At 45.0% G+C, this 14020-nt stretch overlaps 1 protein-coding gene across 1 annotated transcript in view; it reads right to left on the bottom strand.

Moving 5' to 3' along the window:
• The window catches only part of dnah9 (dynein, axonemal, heavy chain 9), a gene marked incomplete at its 5' end in the record, with an annotated part of 366889 nt that overhangs the window by 188248 nt on the left and 164621 nt on the right, over positions 1-14020 (bottom strand). Inside the window, 1 exon segment of the mRNA XM_084323040.1 lies at positions 10763-10924. Coding sequence (XP_084179166.1) covers positions 10763-10924 — 162 coding nt within the window.

Genomic DNA, 14020 nt, shown 5'->3' with positions numbered 1-14020 from the left:
CCCCGACCGAACTGTAGGAGTCGCTGTTTACAACGACCCGGACCCACCCCGCCAGCTTCTCCCACCCTCTAATACAGCCAATTGTATTAGTGTAAACGGCCAGCCAAGCTGGTGACAACCCCGGAGCTGTGAGCTGGATTCGAACAGGCGAATCCAGCTCACAGCTCCGGGGTTGGTGACGAACGCAATCTCCGCTACGCCACCTAACCGCCCTAACCCCATCCTTTCTAATACTGCCCATAGATACGACCATTCCAGCCTGTCAAAAGCTTTCATTGCATCCAGGGACAGCATCGCCTTAGGTATGGTGTCGTCCTTGTCAGCATCTAGTACGTGCAGTAATCGTCTTATGTTATCAGTGATCAAGCGGCCTCTTATGAAGCCAGTTTGGTCCGGATGAACTAAAGACGTCATATGCTTTTGTAATCTGATGGCTAATACCTTAGAGTACAATTTGATATCGGCTCAGAGGAGGCTTAAGGGTCTATAACTACCGCACTCGGTGGGGTCTTTGTCTGTTTTTAAGGAGGACTGTTATGAGTGCAATATTGTCGTTCTTATGGAAGTTCCCCTCCTTGACTGAGTATAAAATCATATTTAGTAATAAGGGTCCAATTATGTCCCAACAAGAGAGGTACATTTCTGGTGGGATACCGTCTCTTCCAGGAGCCTTACCACTTTGCATTTCGGATATGGCCTTCTTGAGTTCCTCTAGTGTGATCGGTGTTTCTAACTGTTTAGCGTCATCCTCTGAAAGTTTAGGGAGATTAATTTGATTAAGATATGTATTTTGATCGAAGGTCGTTTCTGATTTATACAAGTTGGAGTAGAATTCTTTGAATGTCGCGTTTATTTTTTCAGGGTCTGTAACAAGTACTTGTTGTGCTCTAATGGTAGTTATATCTGCAAATTTTGCATTAACTCTTAATCGCATAGCTAATAGGTGACTTGGTTTAGAACCTTGAGAGTACTGCTGTTGTCTTGTGCTACGTATTTGTATTTCCGATTGTTGTCTGTATATGGCATTAATCTCTTTTTTCAGTACATTAACTTGATTTTCCAGTCGAATCGAGTTGTTTGTTTGTATTGTAAATAATTAAATAACGTTGAGTAAAGCGTTTCAAGCGTTGAATCAACAGTTCAGCCAGTTTTGAGCATCGATTCTTGCGCATTTTGGAGGAAAAGCTATCAGTGAAATCCTTGATCATTCCCTTTACCGACATCCATAATATTCTGGGGTCCTGCACCGAGTTTGCATTCCTCCGTAGGAATACTGTAAGAGCTTCTTTGAGTTGTGTAATGAATTCCTTGTTATTAAGCAGCATCGAGTTAAATCTCCATCTTGGGGCTCAGGAAGATAGTATACCAAATGTTCCTTTTAGGAGTAAATAACAGTGATCTGATAATGCATTGGGTATCATTTCCACATCATATTTATCAAATAGTCTCGGGGATGCAAAAACATAATCTATTCTGGATAATGTGTTATGTCTCGCAGATCGACAAGAGTACTTCCGGGTCGTGGGGTTAAGTGATCACCATAAGTAATTTACACCTGTAATCTTCGACAAATCCTTTAATGCATTAGATGAATTTTTTTGTTCGTTGGAAAAGGAGGGGTAAGATTTGTCCATCCTTGGATTCCAAATGGCATTAAAATCCGCACCAATTATAAATGAGTAATCGGGAAGGTCTAACATTGCTTTGGTAAGTGTAGTGAAGAAACCAACTTCGTACAAATTTGGGGCGTATACCGCTACCAACGCTATTTTCTTGTTCTTGTGTACAATCTTAGCTATAGTTATCCGACCATCTGCATCAGACCATACTCCCTTCAATTCAATATTCAACTTCCGTCTAACGACTATGGCTACTCCCCGAGTTCTCGTTCCAAAGGAAGAGTGACTAATGTTATGATATGTGTTGTCCGCTAACATATCTATGTCTTTCTCTAAAATGTGCGTTTCGCTTAGCAGAGCCACGTCAACCTGTTCTTTTTTCATCAGTGTGAGCACGCTTTTGCGTTTGTGTTGATTATTTATTCCCCCAGTGTTCCAGATGATTATATTCAAACTAGCCATAATCTATACATGTTGTTGTGTAGTTGTTGGTAATGCTTCTGGAGTGCGAAGCAACAATAGATATACATCCAACTATTGAGGTCCCGTTGAGAGCCGAGCTTAAAAACATACATATATACAAATAAAAATCCCCTAATCCCCCCTCCCACCGAGAGTCGTACAGGACTGTGTTCCATAGACACATCCTACGCGTATGACTCCCTCCCTTAAGCCACCGGGTTGCCCAAAATGAGCTTTGTAACCCTAATCTTCCTATGCTAATTGCCATAGGATCTACAACTTTCATTCTAATTCAATAGAATGTCGCTTTTTGGTCTTGCGCCTTCCCATTAATGTAATAACAATAGTGTGAAAAATGAAAAAATACCTGGAAAAAATGTGGGAGGGGGGGGTACGAGCTAGAGCATATGTGTGTAGGGTATTAGATAGCAGGTATTGGGGGTATATATGGTGATTTTATTGGATGTGCACTGTTAATAATGCTTGTATATCTTATCGAGTGTTGTCATATTTGTTTATTATGTTTGTTTAAAAAATAATAAAAAAATAAAATAAAAAAATTAAATAAAAAAAACATTTAACCTAAGTACATTCTCAATATCTTTAAAATCTCACACAAAAAAACACACAAAGGTTCTAGCCACAAATACAATACTAACTAAACTAACTAACTAAACTAACAATACTAACTAAATAAATCAGTAACTCAACTGTATTTAATTATTCATAACAGCATTTTTCAACTTTTTCTTAAAAATAAAAAAATAATTATCTTCACAGGTATACAATTCCAGTTTGCAGCAGCTCTATACATTACGGTTCTCCTAAGTGCATTTGTTCTTGGTAGAGGTAGAGTAAAATGAAGACCTGTCGTATTCGATTAAATAGAATAATCTTCAGGACGAGGAGATAGCGTTTATATGTTTATTCAAAGGTAAGCATCGTTCAGCATGAGTGTAACTCCATTCACGGCTGGCAGCCAACTGCCTGTGAGGACCCCTGGTCAGGTATACATAAGCAAGGTGCGCCTGGCGCGCCTGTCGTAAATGATATATTCACAGCATGAATAATATAGTAAAGATATATTCAAAGCATGAATATTACATCCTCCTTCTTTTAGAGAAAGCTTAATAAGCTATGAACAAAATTGAAATTAGGAATGGTTGTGCAATACTCTGTAAGAGTTTCTTTGTAAACAATAACAAGTGCGTTACCTGTGTCAGGACCAGGCAATGTAAACAGGTAGGATTAATATGTTAAACATAAAGATTCATGTATCAAGGTATTACAGTTCGTATTGTGTGCCCTCTTATTCTGGATAGTCTGCTTTAATATTTGAATACTTCAGCTGTGAATAAGGTATGTATTCATGGCTTATTTGGTTGTGTCTCAACACTCTTACCATATGCAGTTCTTATTTGTAGAAGTAGCTTGCTAACAAAATGGGAATATATCGACAATTAAGCAAGGTAAGTAGGTCATAGATTCAACACATATAGTAAGTCATCATTTCAGCATACATTAATATTTGTTACATTTCACCACCCCCTTTTTTTTTTTTTTTTTTTTCAATTGGGCAAATGGTGTTATAATAGGGCAGCGATCCGCCTGCACCCTGTACATTTATAGGTCTAAAATGTCCCGAGGCTTCACTGCTCGGCCGGATCTGGTGTAGTATGAAGCTGAGTTCTCTTCTGAGTCCTCTGGCAGTTCAGGGTCGTTGGTCTCCGGCGGTTGATCGACGCTCTCTGGACTCGGCATACCGTCGCTGTCCTGGAAGTGTTCCTCTTTCGTGTCCCTCAGGTGCCTGCGGTTGCGGCGGTATTCGCGTCCATCTTGGGTGCGAACGTGGTATGACCGCGCAGTGTCAGCTGGTTGTATGACTACTGCTGGCCTCCAGCGTCCAAGTTCTTGTAGTCTGACAGATTCACCACAATGTAGTGGGGGCAGCGGTCTAGCTGACCTGTCATAGTATTTCTTCTGGTGCTGTTGTCTTTGCACTCGCTTGTCATGTCCATCTTTTTGGCTTACTATCCCTGGCCGCAGCTGTTGGTTGGTGCTCGGGAGGGTTGAGCGTAGCCTGCGGCTCATCAACAGTTGTGCCGGCGATTTGAAGTTGTCGACTGGGGTATTACGATACTCCAGGAGGCTTAGGTACGGGTCTCTTCCGTCTGCCTTAGCCTTGTCCATGAGTGATTTTGCCGTCTTCACGGTTCTCTCCGCTAGTCCGTTGCTTTGCGGATAGTGTGGGCTTGACGTGACGTGTGTGAACTCCCACGACTTGGCGAATGCCTCGAACTCTTTAGACTTGTATTGTGGTCCGTTGTCCGAGACTATGGTCTCTGGGACGCCATGCCTGGCACAGGCTGCCTTTAGCTTGTGGATAACAGCTGCCGATGTGGTGCTGTGAAGTCTGTCTAGTTCGAAGAATCTGCTGTAGTAGTCGACGGTCACAACATAGTCCTGGTTGTTCCAGTTAAAGAGATCTGTCCCTACAACCTGCCAGGGGCGGTCTGGGATACGATGAGGCATCATGGGCTCCTTGGTGTTTGATGGGCGGCGCTCTTGGCATATTGAGCACTTCTCCACGACTTGCTCTATATGTCTACCCATTCCAGGCCAGAACATGATGTCTCGTGCTCTCAGTTTGCATTTTTCCATTCCCATGTGGCCTGCATGGATCTTGATCAGCATATCTCCTCTGAGGCTGGTAGGGATGACTATTTTCTCCCCCTTGAAAATTATTCCATTCGTCTTGGATAGTTCATCTCTGTGATTCCAGTATTCGGTAATGTTCTGGGGGCATTGTTTTCTTTCCTCAGGCCATCCCTCCAGGATAGCCTGGCTGAGCAGCTTTAGCTGTGTGTCATTGTCTGTCATTTCTCTGATCTCCTGTAGCCTGTCGTCGTGTACAGGTAAGCTGTTGTACACCATGTGTACCTGAAGGTCCATCCCTTCACTGAGACCGTCGTCGTGAGAGGTGAGTGATTTCCTGGACAGCGTGTCGGGTCTACTGGGATGTCTTTCCCAGGGCGGTGCACTATCGTGAAGTTATACTTGTGTAGTTGCAGTATCATCCTCTGTAACCGCGGTGGGGCTGCGGCGATCGGCTTCTTCATGATCGACTCCAGGGGCTTGTGGTCAGATTGCACCATAACATGGCGACCGTAGGCATATTGGTGGAAACGTTTGAATCCATAAAGGACTGCGTACATCTCCTTTTCGATTTGTGCGTAGTTGACCTCGCTGTCCGTGAGTGATCTGGATGCGTAGCTAATGGGCCTTCCTTCCTGCATCAGCACAGCACCCAGACCATACTTTGATGCGTCCACTTGTAAGCTGAGCTCCTTATCTGGGTCAAAGTAGATGAGGACTGGCCCAGGTTCACTGGTAAGTATGTCTTTCATCTTTTGGAATGCCGCGTCGTGCTGCGCGTCCCACAGGAATTCATTCGATTGTTTAAGCAGCTGTCTCATGGGTGCGTTGATCTCGGAGAGGCTCGGGGCGAATTTCGCCAGATAGTTGACCATACCTAGCACGGTTTCCAGTTCTGCACGGCTCTTTGGCGCCTCCATCTCCTTGATGGCAGCTATCTTGCCTGGGTCAGGCTTCATGCCGTCAGCTGAAAGGATGTGCCCGAAGTAGCTCACTTCGGTGGCTCCGATGGTGCACTTGTCTGCGTTGAGCCGAACGCCTCTCTCCCGTGATCTCACCATCATTGCATGTAGGTTCTTATCGTGTTCCTCTCTGGTCGCGCCATATACAAGGATGTCGTCTACTATAGCTGCTACTCCGTTCAGTCCCTCGTATGTCTCGTCGATTTTTCGTTGGAACTCGTCTTGGGCAGAAGCGAGCCCAAATGGTAATCGTAGGAATCTGTACCGTCCAAACGGTGTGTTGAACGTCGTCAGCTTCGATGATTCTGTGGAGAGCTTGATGGACCAGTATCCCGACCTTGCATCCAGTACGCTGAAATAGCGTGCGCCTGTTAGTCTGGGTGTGATGTCCTCTAGTGTCGGCAGAGGGTAGTGCGGGCGCTTGATAGCCTTGTTTAGCTCCTTAGGATCCAAACATAGTCTGAGCTTGCCTGTGCGTGGCTTCTCAACAATGACCAGTGCACTGACCCACTCCGTTGGTTCGATGATTCTAGCGATGATCTGTGTGTCTTCCATACTCTGTAGCTCCTTCTTTAGTCGGCCACGCAGGGCGATCGGTGTCCTTCTCAGTGGGCAGACTACTGGCTTGGCGTCTGGGTCTATATGGATGTGACACTCTCCTGGGAATAGTCCTATCCCTTTAAACACGTCGTGGTATTCTTCCATGATGGACTGTTTATCTGTGTGTGCATTCACTGACAATACTAGTTTAATGAGGTCCATATTCAGGCATGCCTGTAAACCTAGAACTGGGGGTGCCTGAGTGTCTACTATGTAAAAGTCTAACAACATGCCACGCTCTTTGTATTTACACTTTAACGTGCATGTGCCCTTTACCACTAGCTTCTCTCCACCATATCCTGTCAGTCTGTGTGAGGTAGGCTGTATTTTGCGTTTATCTTGTAAACTGTGATACTCTCTCAAAGGAATTACATTTACTTGTGCACCTGTGTCTAACTTAAATTTAAGCTCTGTGCCCTGTTTTCCTACTTGTATGTCTGCGAACGCTTGTTCTGTTGCATCAAACCGTCTGTCTGTCACGGTGTCTACATACAGGTCGTCTGACTCTTCTCCTGACTCAGAGCGCATGCTAATCTCGTGTACTGACTTTTTCTGGAAGCTACCGGCCCTGCAGACTTTGGCAAAGTGGTTCCATTTTCCACACTTCGTGCACTGTTTTCCCCTAGCTACACAGTTATCCCCTTTCTTGTGAGCTCTACCCCCACAGTATCCACAGTTCTTACGTGTGTCTGTGTCGCTCGCTCTGTTCGCTCTCTCTGTCCACTCTGCTCTGGGGCGATATCTCTGAGCGCTATGCTTCTGTTCATGTCTGTGCACCTCGTGCACGAGCTGCTCCTGCGCGCTGCACGTGGCGCCAGTAAAGCTCTTTATCTGTGATTGTGCTAGCTCGTGGGCTCTAGCTATATCTATCGCGTTGTCTAACGACAAGTCTGATCCTACGTTTAATAGTTTCTCTCTTACTTTTGCTGAGTGTATGCCAAACACTATGCGGTCTCTAACCATCTCATCATTGTTCACATATGCACAGTCTTTCACCAGTAGTTTCAATGCAGTGACAAATTGTTCGAATGACTCGCTCGGTTGCTGGGTTTTCTCATGGAATTTGTACCTGGCGAAGATTGTGTTCCTCCTTGGAAGTACGTATGCTTCGAAACTGTCATAGTAGCTCTTCAGTACCTTTGCTTCATCTGCACTGAGAGTCCATGTGTTGTGAATGTCTCTCCCTCTTTCTCCGCTCCACAATAGCAGGTAGCTACATTTCTCGTCCTCTCCTTTCTTCTTGAGTGGGCCCGAAAACATCAACTCCGCGTGCTGCCTGAACTTCTTCCATTCTCCCGGTAAGTCCAGAGAATCCCAATTCATCCGTGGCGACGGGACTCCGTTGATATCCATGTTCACCCCGCTTCTGACACCATGTCGTATTCGATTAAATAGAATAATCTTCAGGACGAGGAGATAGCGTTTATATGTTTATTCAAAGGTAAGCATCGTTCAGCATGAGTGTAACTCCATTCACGGCTGGCAGCCAACTGCCTGTGAGGACCCCTGGTCAGGTATACATAAGCAAGGTGCGCCTGGCGCGCCTGTCGTAAATGATATATTCACAGCATGAATAATATAGTAAAGATATATTCAAAGCATGAATATACGTGTCTGGTGACATAGCCATGTCTAGTATTGGTGGGTTGTAGTTCTGATCACAGAGCAGCGGAGGGCGAGACGTGCCGCTCTGTTCTGAGCGAGTTGAAGTTTCTCCAGATGCCGCTTTGAAGCATTCAACCAAATTGTTGGGCAGTAGTCCAAGTGGGATAGGACTAAAGCTTGTAACATTACTTTAACTGTCTTCTCACTCAATAGATGAGCACACCTTCTGATCATTGAAATACTCCTACTCATTTTAGCCACTATGTTATTAATGTGGCTAAGCAAGCTTTTCATCAATAATCACGCCCAACAACTTGGCCTCTCTAACCTGCTCGATAGCAGCACCATTCAACACAATATTTAGTTCCTGATCCGTTCTTATATTTCTAGAGGCCAGCATGATAGTCTTTGTTTTTGAAACATTTAACTTTAACTTGTTTTCAGTAACCCAATTAGAAACCAGCATTAACTCTTCTTGGAGCAACGTATTAACCAAGTTTCTCTGCAGAGACATACATTGCCGTGTCATCCGCATACATTTCCATGGGAAAGGTTGATGAGTTTATAATGGTATTGATTTTTACATTGCACATCACTCCATGTTTTGTATATTGTAGCGTCTTGTAAGTCCCTGTGGGCTGGGCACCTTGCGTGCACAACGCTAATAATATAATAATCAATCAATCACTATTTTATTTTCATGATTACATTTGATTACATTTAAGCGTAATATCATGTTGTGTGGCCTACCTATTAGGGGTGTGTGGAGATGTCATTATCTGTATCTGTATCTGTTCAAGCAACAAAAGTTTCCATATCTGTATCTATTCAGATAGAAGACCGGACGTGAGCGTTGTTTATACAATAAGTAGTGCAAAATCAGTCAAATGTAATTTTGTATATTTTCTAACATAATATTCATTGGCAATGCAATTGTTGTGCCTTCAAAGCATCAACTTGATTTAATATTGGCATATCATTTTAATCTCTCTCTCTTTTTTTGTTTTTTGTTTTAAGGTGTTATTGACGACCTCTGCTCTGAGTCTGTTCCGGTTTAAGAAGACCGGTCACAGAAATGTTTGTAGTAGAAAAGATTTCAGTTGTCTCCCAGTGCTGAAAAATATCGGAGAGAAAGTTGGGGCTGTATGACCCATTCTGTTTTTATATTTATAGATAGAAGGGTCAGTCGTTCTGCAAGGAACAATTGTAGCCTAATATACATACCGTTAAAGTTGTCTTTCCGTCTGTTATCAACACACAAGATTACACAGGATTGGCCTTTTTCAGGCTTGCGAGGCGAATAGAGCATGGCATGAAACAGGATGCCGTGCAGCAACACAACTGATTGTAAAAACAAGTCATGCTGCATATTCATCATTTTGGAATAAATGTCATCGTCAACTCAAAACAGCATGATCTGCTTTTATTTGTTATTACCAAGCCACTTTCTTGGCAAGGATGGATTTAACATGATGCATCACAGGCAGGCACAGGGGGGAAGGCTAGAAGAAGACGTCATCGGGTAAGACAAGAGTCTTCATATGACAACTTATTATAGCAACCCCCCCCCCCCCCACCATTCCACACACACACACACACACACACACACACACACACACACACACACACACACACACACACACACACACACACACACACACACACACACACACACACACACACACACACACACACACACACACACACACACACACACACACACACACACACACACACACACACACACACACCGTTCTAAATCAAGACTAAGGGGTCTGAGTCTATCTGACAGCTCCCAGGTTCGAACGGAGCCGAGTCTAGTGTTTCCCCCGAATATGTTTGAGTCTATCTGACAGCCAACCCAACCACCAAACCCCCCCCTCTCTGCCGTGTAACATTAAGACAAGCTATGAGAACTCTACATGGAGCTGACTTTTCTTTTATAAAAACGTCCCTGAATCCGAATAATAACAAGCAACTTCAGATAGAAGAAACATCTGTTTCAAACGCATTATCCGTGCTTATTATCCACGCTATACAATATTCGGATACATCCCTAGAAACGGCGCCGCTCAAAGCGGACTTTTACTGACGTCAAAGTGTGCATTCCGACCTTTAGACAACTGTGCCCACACAGCCGTCTCTCCAGCCTCGCTTGTTAACGTGTGAAAAACAGCGAGTGAAACACGCCGCCGTCGCTCCTCTGAGTGTGCGTTTACAGAGGGGTGGCACCTCTGAATAATAACGTACAGTACACAGTGTGGCTCTGAATCGCTTTCTTTCCGTTCTCTGATCTCTCGGTTGGCCTCTCTCCCTTCCATCTGTGTGTGTGTGTGTGTGTGTGTGTGTGTGTGTGTGTGTGTGTGTGTGTGTGTGTGTGTGTGTGTGTGTGTGCTTGCATGCGCCTACGTGCACACGTGTGAGTGCCTACGTGCACACGCTTGTCAGTTCCTTGGGTGGTGGCGTGACTGGCCTGCATGTGATGGAGACCCTGGGAGGAGGAGGGTATTGAGGGAGCACTGGACAGAAAACCATTAAAATATTTTCCAATTTGCTGGGCTGATGGCGCAGACCCTGACAGCCAGAGCCCCCCGTTCCACTGATTAGTATTCTCCGCATCCCTCCTCTCTCTCTCTCTCTCTATCCCTCCGTCCTCCACTTCTCTCCTCTTTCTCCTCGCTGTGCTGGCCACTGATGTCCAGCTCTAGACACAGAACGGCCTAATGATTTTTCCCCCTCTCCCTCTCTCCCTCCCTCCCTCCACCCTCCCCTGAACCCCTCCGCCCTCTCTCCTCTTCCTCGGCTTAACTTTTTGTGAGAACTCTCACCTCGTAGAACTTTTTGTGTGAGAGCTCTCACCTCGTAGAACTTTTTCACAGTGACCTCCTGAAGCGAATCGAAGGCCTTGAAGTCTTGCTCCTCCACCATCTTGTCTCGGTAGACCCGGCTGGACTCGTGGAGGTAGGTTTTCAGCAGGTCCAACGGGCTCCTCAGACACGCGGCGGTGCAGAAGAGAATGCCCTGGGCAGAGAGAGAGAGAGAGAGAGAGAGAGAGAGAGAGAGAGAGAGAGAGAGAGAGAGAGAGAGAGAGAGAGAGAGAGAGAGAGAGAGAGAGAGAGAGAGAGAGAGAGAGAGAGAGAGAGAGAGAGAGAGAGAGAGGGGGGGGGAAGGAGAGAGAGAGGGAGAGAGAGGGGGGGGAGGGCGGAGAGAGAGAGAGAATGGGACGCTTCAGTCGGGATGCTGATTTGGCCCATTTACGCCTTAACAAGTCGCTGTGGGTCGAGCAGCATTGATTAGAATGTAGTGGCGTTGGCAGGACATGCAGTTGAGAATGTGACTCCCAGACGCCTCGGAGAGAAAAGAAATAAGAGCACGGTCCACTTTCTAATCTCTTCACCGTCTCTGGGAGACGTGTCTGCACAGTCCTCAGCGGCTCAAAACACCAAGGAATAAAGAAAAGTGAACATAGGGAGAAACAACAACATCCTTTTAGTGCAGATTGAGTGTTCGGCGATACGACTGATGAGTAATTGGTCTCTGTGGGGTGGGCCTGCCTAACCACACCGCCCCCCTCCCCCCAACGGGGACTGTCCGTGATGCGGGCAGCCATGACTCAGTATAATATTGGCTCCTCAGCCAACCAGGTGCTGTAGTCTATTTGCCAACACAATGAACCCGGACATTTTGGAACCACCAAACTTTTATGATAGATATGGATAGTATGGGTCACCAGTACTTAGAAACTGCCGGATGCTAAGTTGTACATGTTGGGCAATTTTTTTTTTTTTTGCATAAATAGCAACATTTGCATAATCACCTAAATGGACAAATCTCGGAAACTACTTGATCAATTTCAACAATGTTGGAGGGGGTTTGGGGGTTATTCGGGATGCTGAATCCATTTATGATACTCAAGAGTTTCGAAATTGCAATATTTACAGGAATTTACCAAATTTCAACTCATTTTGGTGCAATTTTGGTGCATTTTCAGTCAATTCGAAAGTTTTAGAGGACACTGAAATGATTACATTTGGACAGCACAGACATTATGTATTCAAAATATCTCTACTGACCCCAAATAGTTCCTATGGTAATGTCATATTGTCATAGTACAGTAGATACTAAATAGGCAGGTGTATAAAGATCTGCGTTGTCAAGACAAAGACTCAGATGTGAAGGGCATCCACTATTTTATTTACTACCTGTAACGTCACAGCAAATTGGAAAAACACTAACACTGGTCAAACTGTGTTCCTTAATACAATAACATAGCTTAATAAAACAGAAATAACAAAAAGGTATTTACATTACTCAAGCATATAGGCCACAACATAATAATATGTGCTTCTTCTTACTGCATAGTAGTAGTCGATAATTACTTGTTTTGGAGTGTAAGTCTTCCTGAAACTTCTCACTCAGAAAGTGGCTACCGTGTTCAGAACTCTGAATCCACATCATCAAACTCCTCATCATCAAACTCCTCCCCACTGTCTTCATCTTCCTCTGAATTTACTTTAATGTCATCTTCTTTTTGCTGCGAGTGTGTCAGTGAGTTGCAACATGTGCTGTCATTGCCTTTGCAGAAGCAGTAGTTGGCGTCAAGCTTTGTCAGTCGAGATAGTTTTAGTGACACGACCCCACCACCAGGAGTGGCTCCTCCAGGGAACAGAATACCTGCAGGATTCTGCACAAACTGAGTGGCCATGGCATGAGTCGTGCGGCGACCGTTCAGTGTGAAGACCACAAGATCAAAATGGTCACCCCAACTGTGGCTGGGGTCAATCTGCCTCTCCAAGCCAACTGTGCGCAGATACTTCTCTGGGTCCCCTGAAGCATATTTGGCAGCTGACTTCCAGAACCGTATGACTTCATCATAGATGGTGACAATGCGATGCTCGTTAAGATTCTTGACCAGCTCTGCGCTACCATATTTATGGTGGAGTCTTACGGCAAGCCCCAGGGTTGTCTGATTCCAGCTCCCACTGATGTGCTGCTGGATGCACTGAGCGAGTGTAAGTGATGGTTTGGTAACTTTTTCTTCCTTTGATACCAGACAGGAGAGAAACTTCAAATGGGATGGACTTGTGGCTTGTATGATCTTGTCATGCTGGAAGCTGCCAAGGTCATATTCACGGTGCAAGGGAATATTCTGCACCTCAGCTTGCACTCTCTTAAAGCTTGGTTTTATCTCGTTTCATCAGTTTAAGTGACTGAGTGAGTGAGTTACTCATGGAATGTCTAAAACCAACAATAGTCTGGCACCCTTCCACCCTCATGACAGCTACAGCATCACCATAAAAGTCACACAAGTTAGATAGCGTCTGCTTACTGCAGAGGTGCCCAGAGTTGGCTACATATATATCATGTAACTCTGACACTGTCCAGGTTGATGACTTGTCTGCATTCATGTGGTCAATGACAGCAGCTAAACAGCTATCAACCGGTCTGCACTGGGAACTTGCACTTGAGGAAACTCTCTTGAAGTCATCATAGCACTTGGTTTGATACTGGGCATCAGCTGCATGCAGGTCCAGGACGGCATTTACCCGTAGAGCCACTTCCTCAGCCCATTGATCCTGGCGCTCATCACATTTAGACTAGATGATGTTTTTGAAGGATGGCATTCCTGGGCCCTCATTCATCAACGTGGACGTAGAACTTGACCTACTTCCACGCGTAAGCACGGAATGTAGAACTAGCGTACGCACAGGGAAGTCGGCATTCATCACACGTGCGTACGCAGGCTCTATGGTCCTCCGTGTTGATGAATACCACTTTGTTCTACCGTCAATGCTCGTGCATGATTATCCATATATGGTCATGAAAATGAGGAAACACCCCCCATGGGATGTGAAATAATGGACGGACCCGAGCGGAACCCTGAGAAACTCCACGAAGATTGTTCACTGCTGTCGAACCAAGAAGACACTATCGCGTATTGTGGGATAAATAAAAGGCGGACTCGTAAACGGTGATGTCAGATATCAACGGCTCCCTAAGACCATTGCTGCAATTCTGCCTGGACAGCTCAAAATACTAATAAAGACCGTTCGTTGACCACTGTTTGGCGTTGGTTGTGTGTCATTATAACCGTGCTGTAATATGAATGCCTTTATT

This window comes from Notolepis coatsorum, assembly GCF_963971535.1.
Source record: "Notolepis coatsorum genome assembly, chromosome: 10".
Lineage (NCBI taxonomy): Eukaryota > Metazoa > Chordata > Actinopteri > Aulopiformes > Paralepididae > Notolepis > Notolepis coatsorum.
The sequence above is the reverse complement of the archived record's forward strand: the minus strand, read 5'-3'. Positions and strand labels throughout refer to the sequence as shown.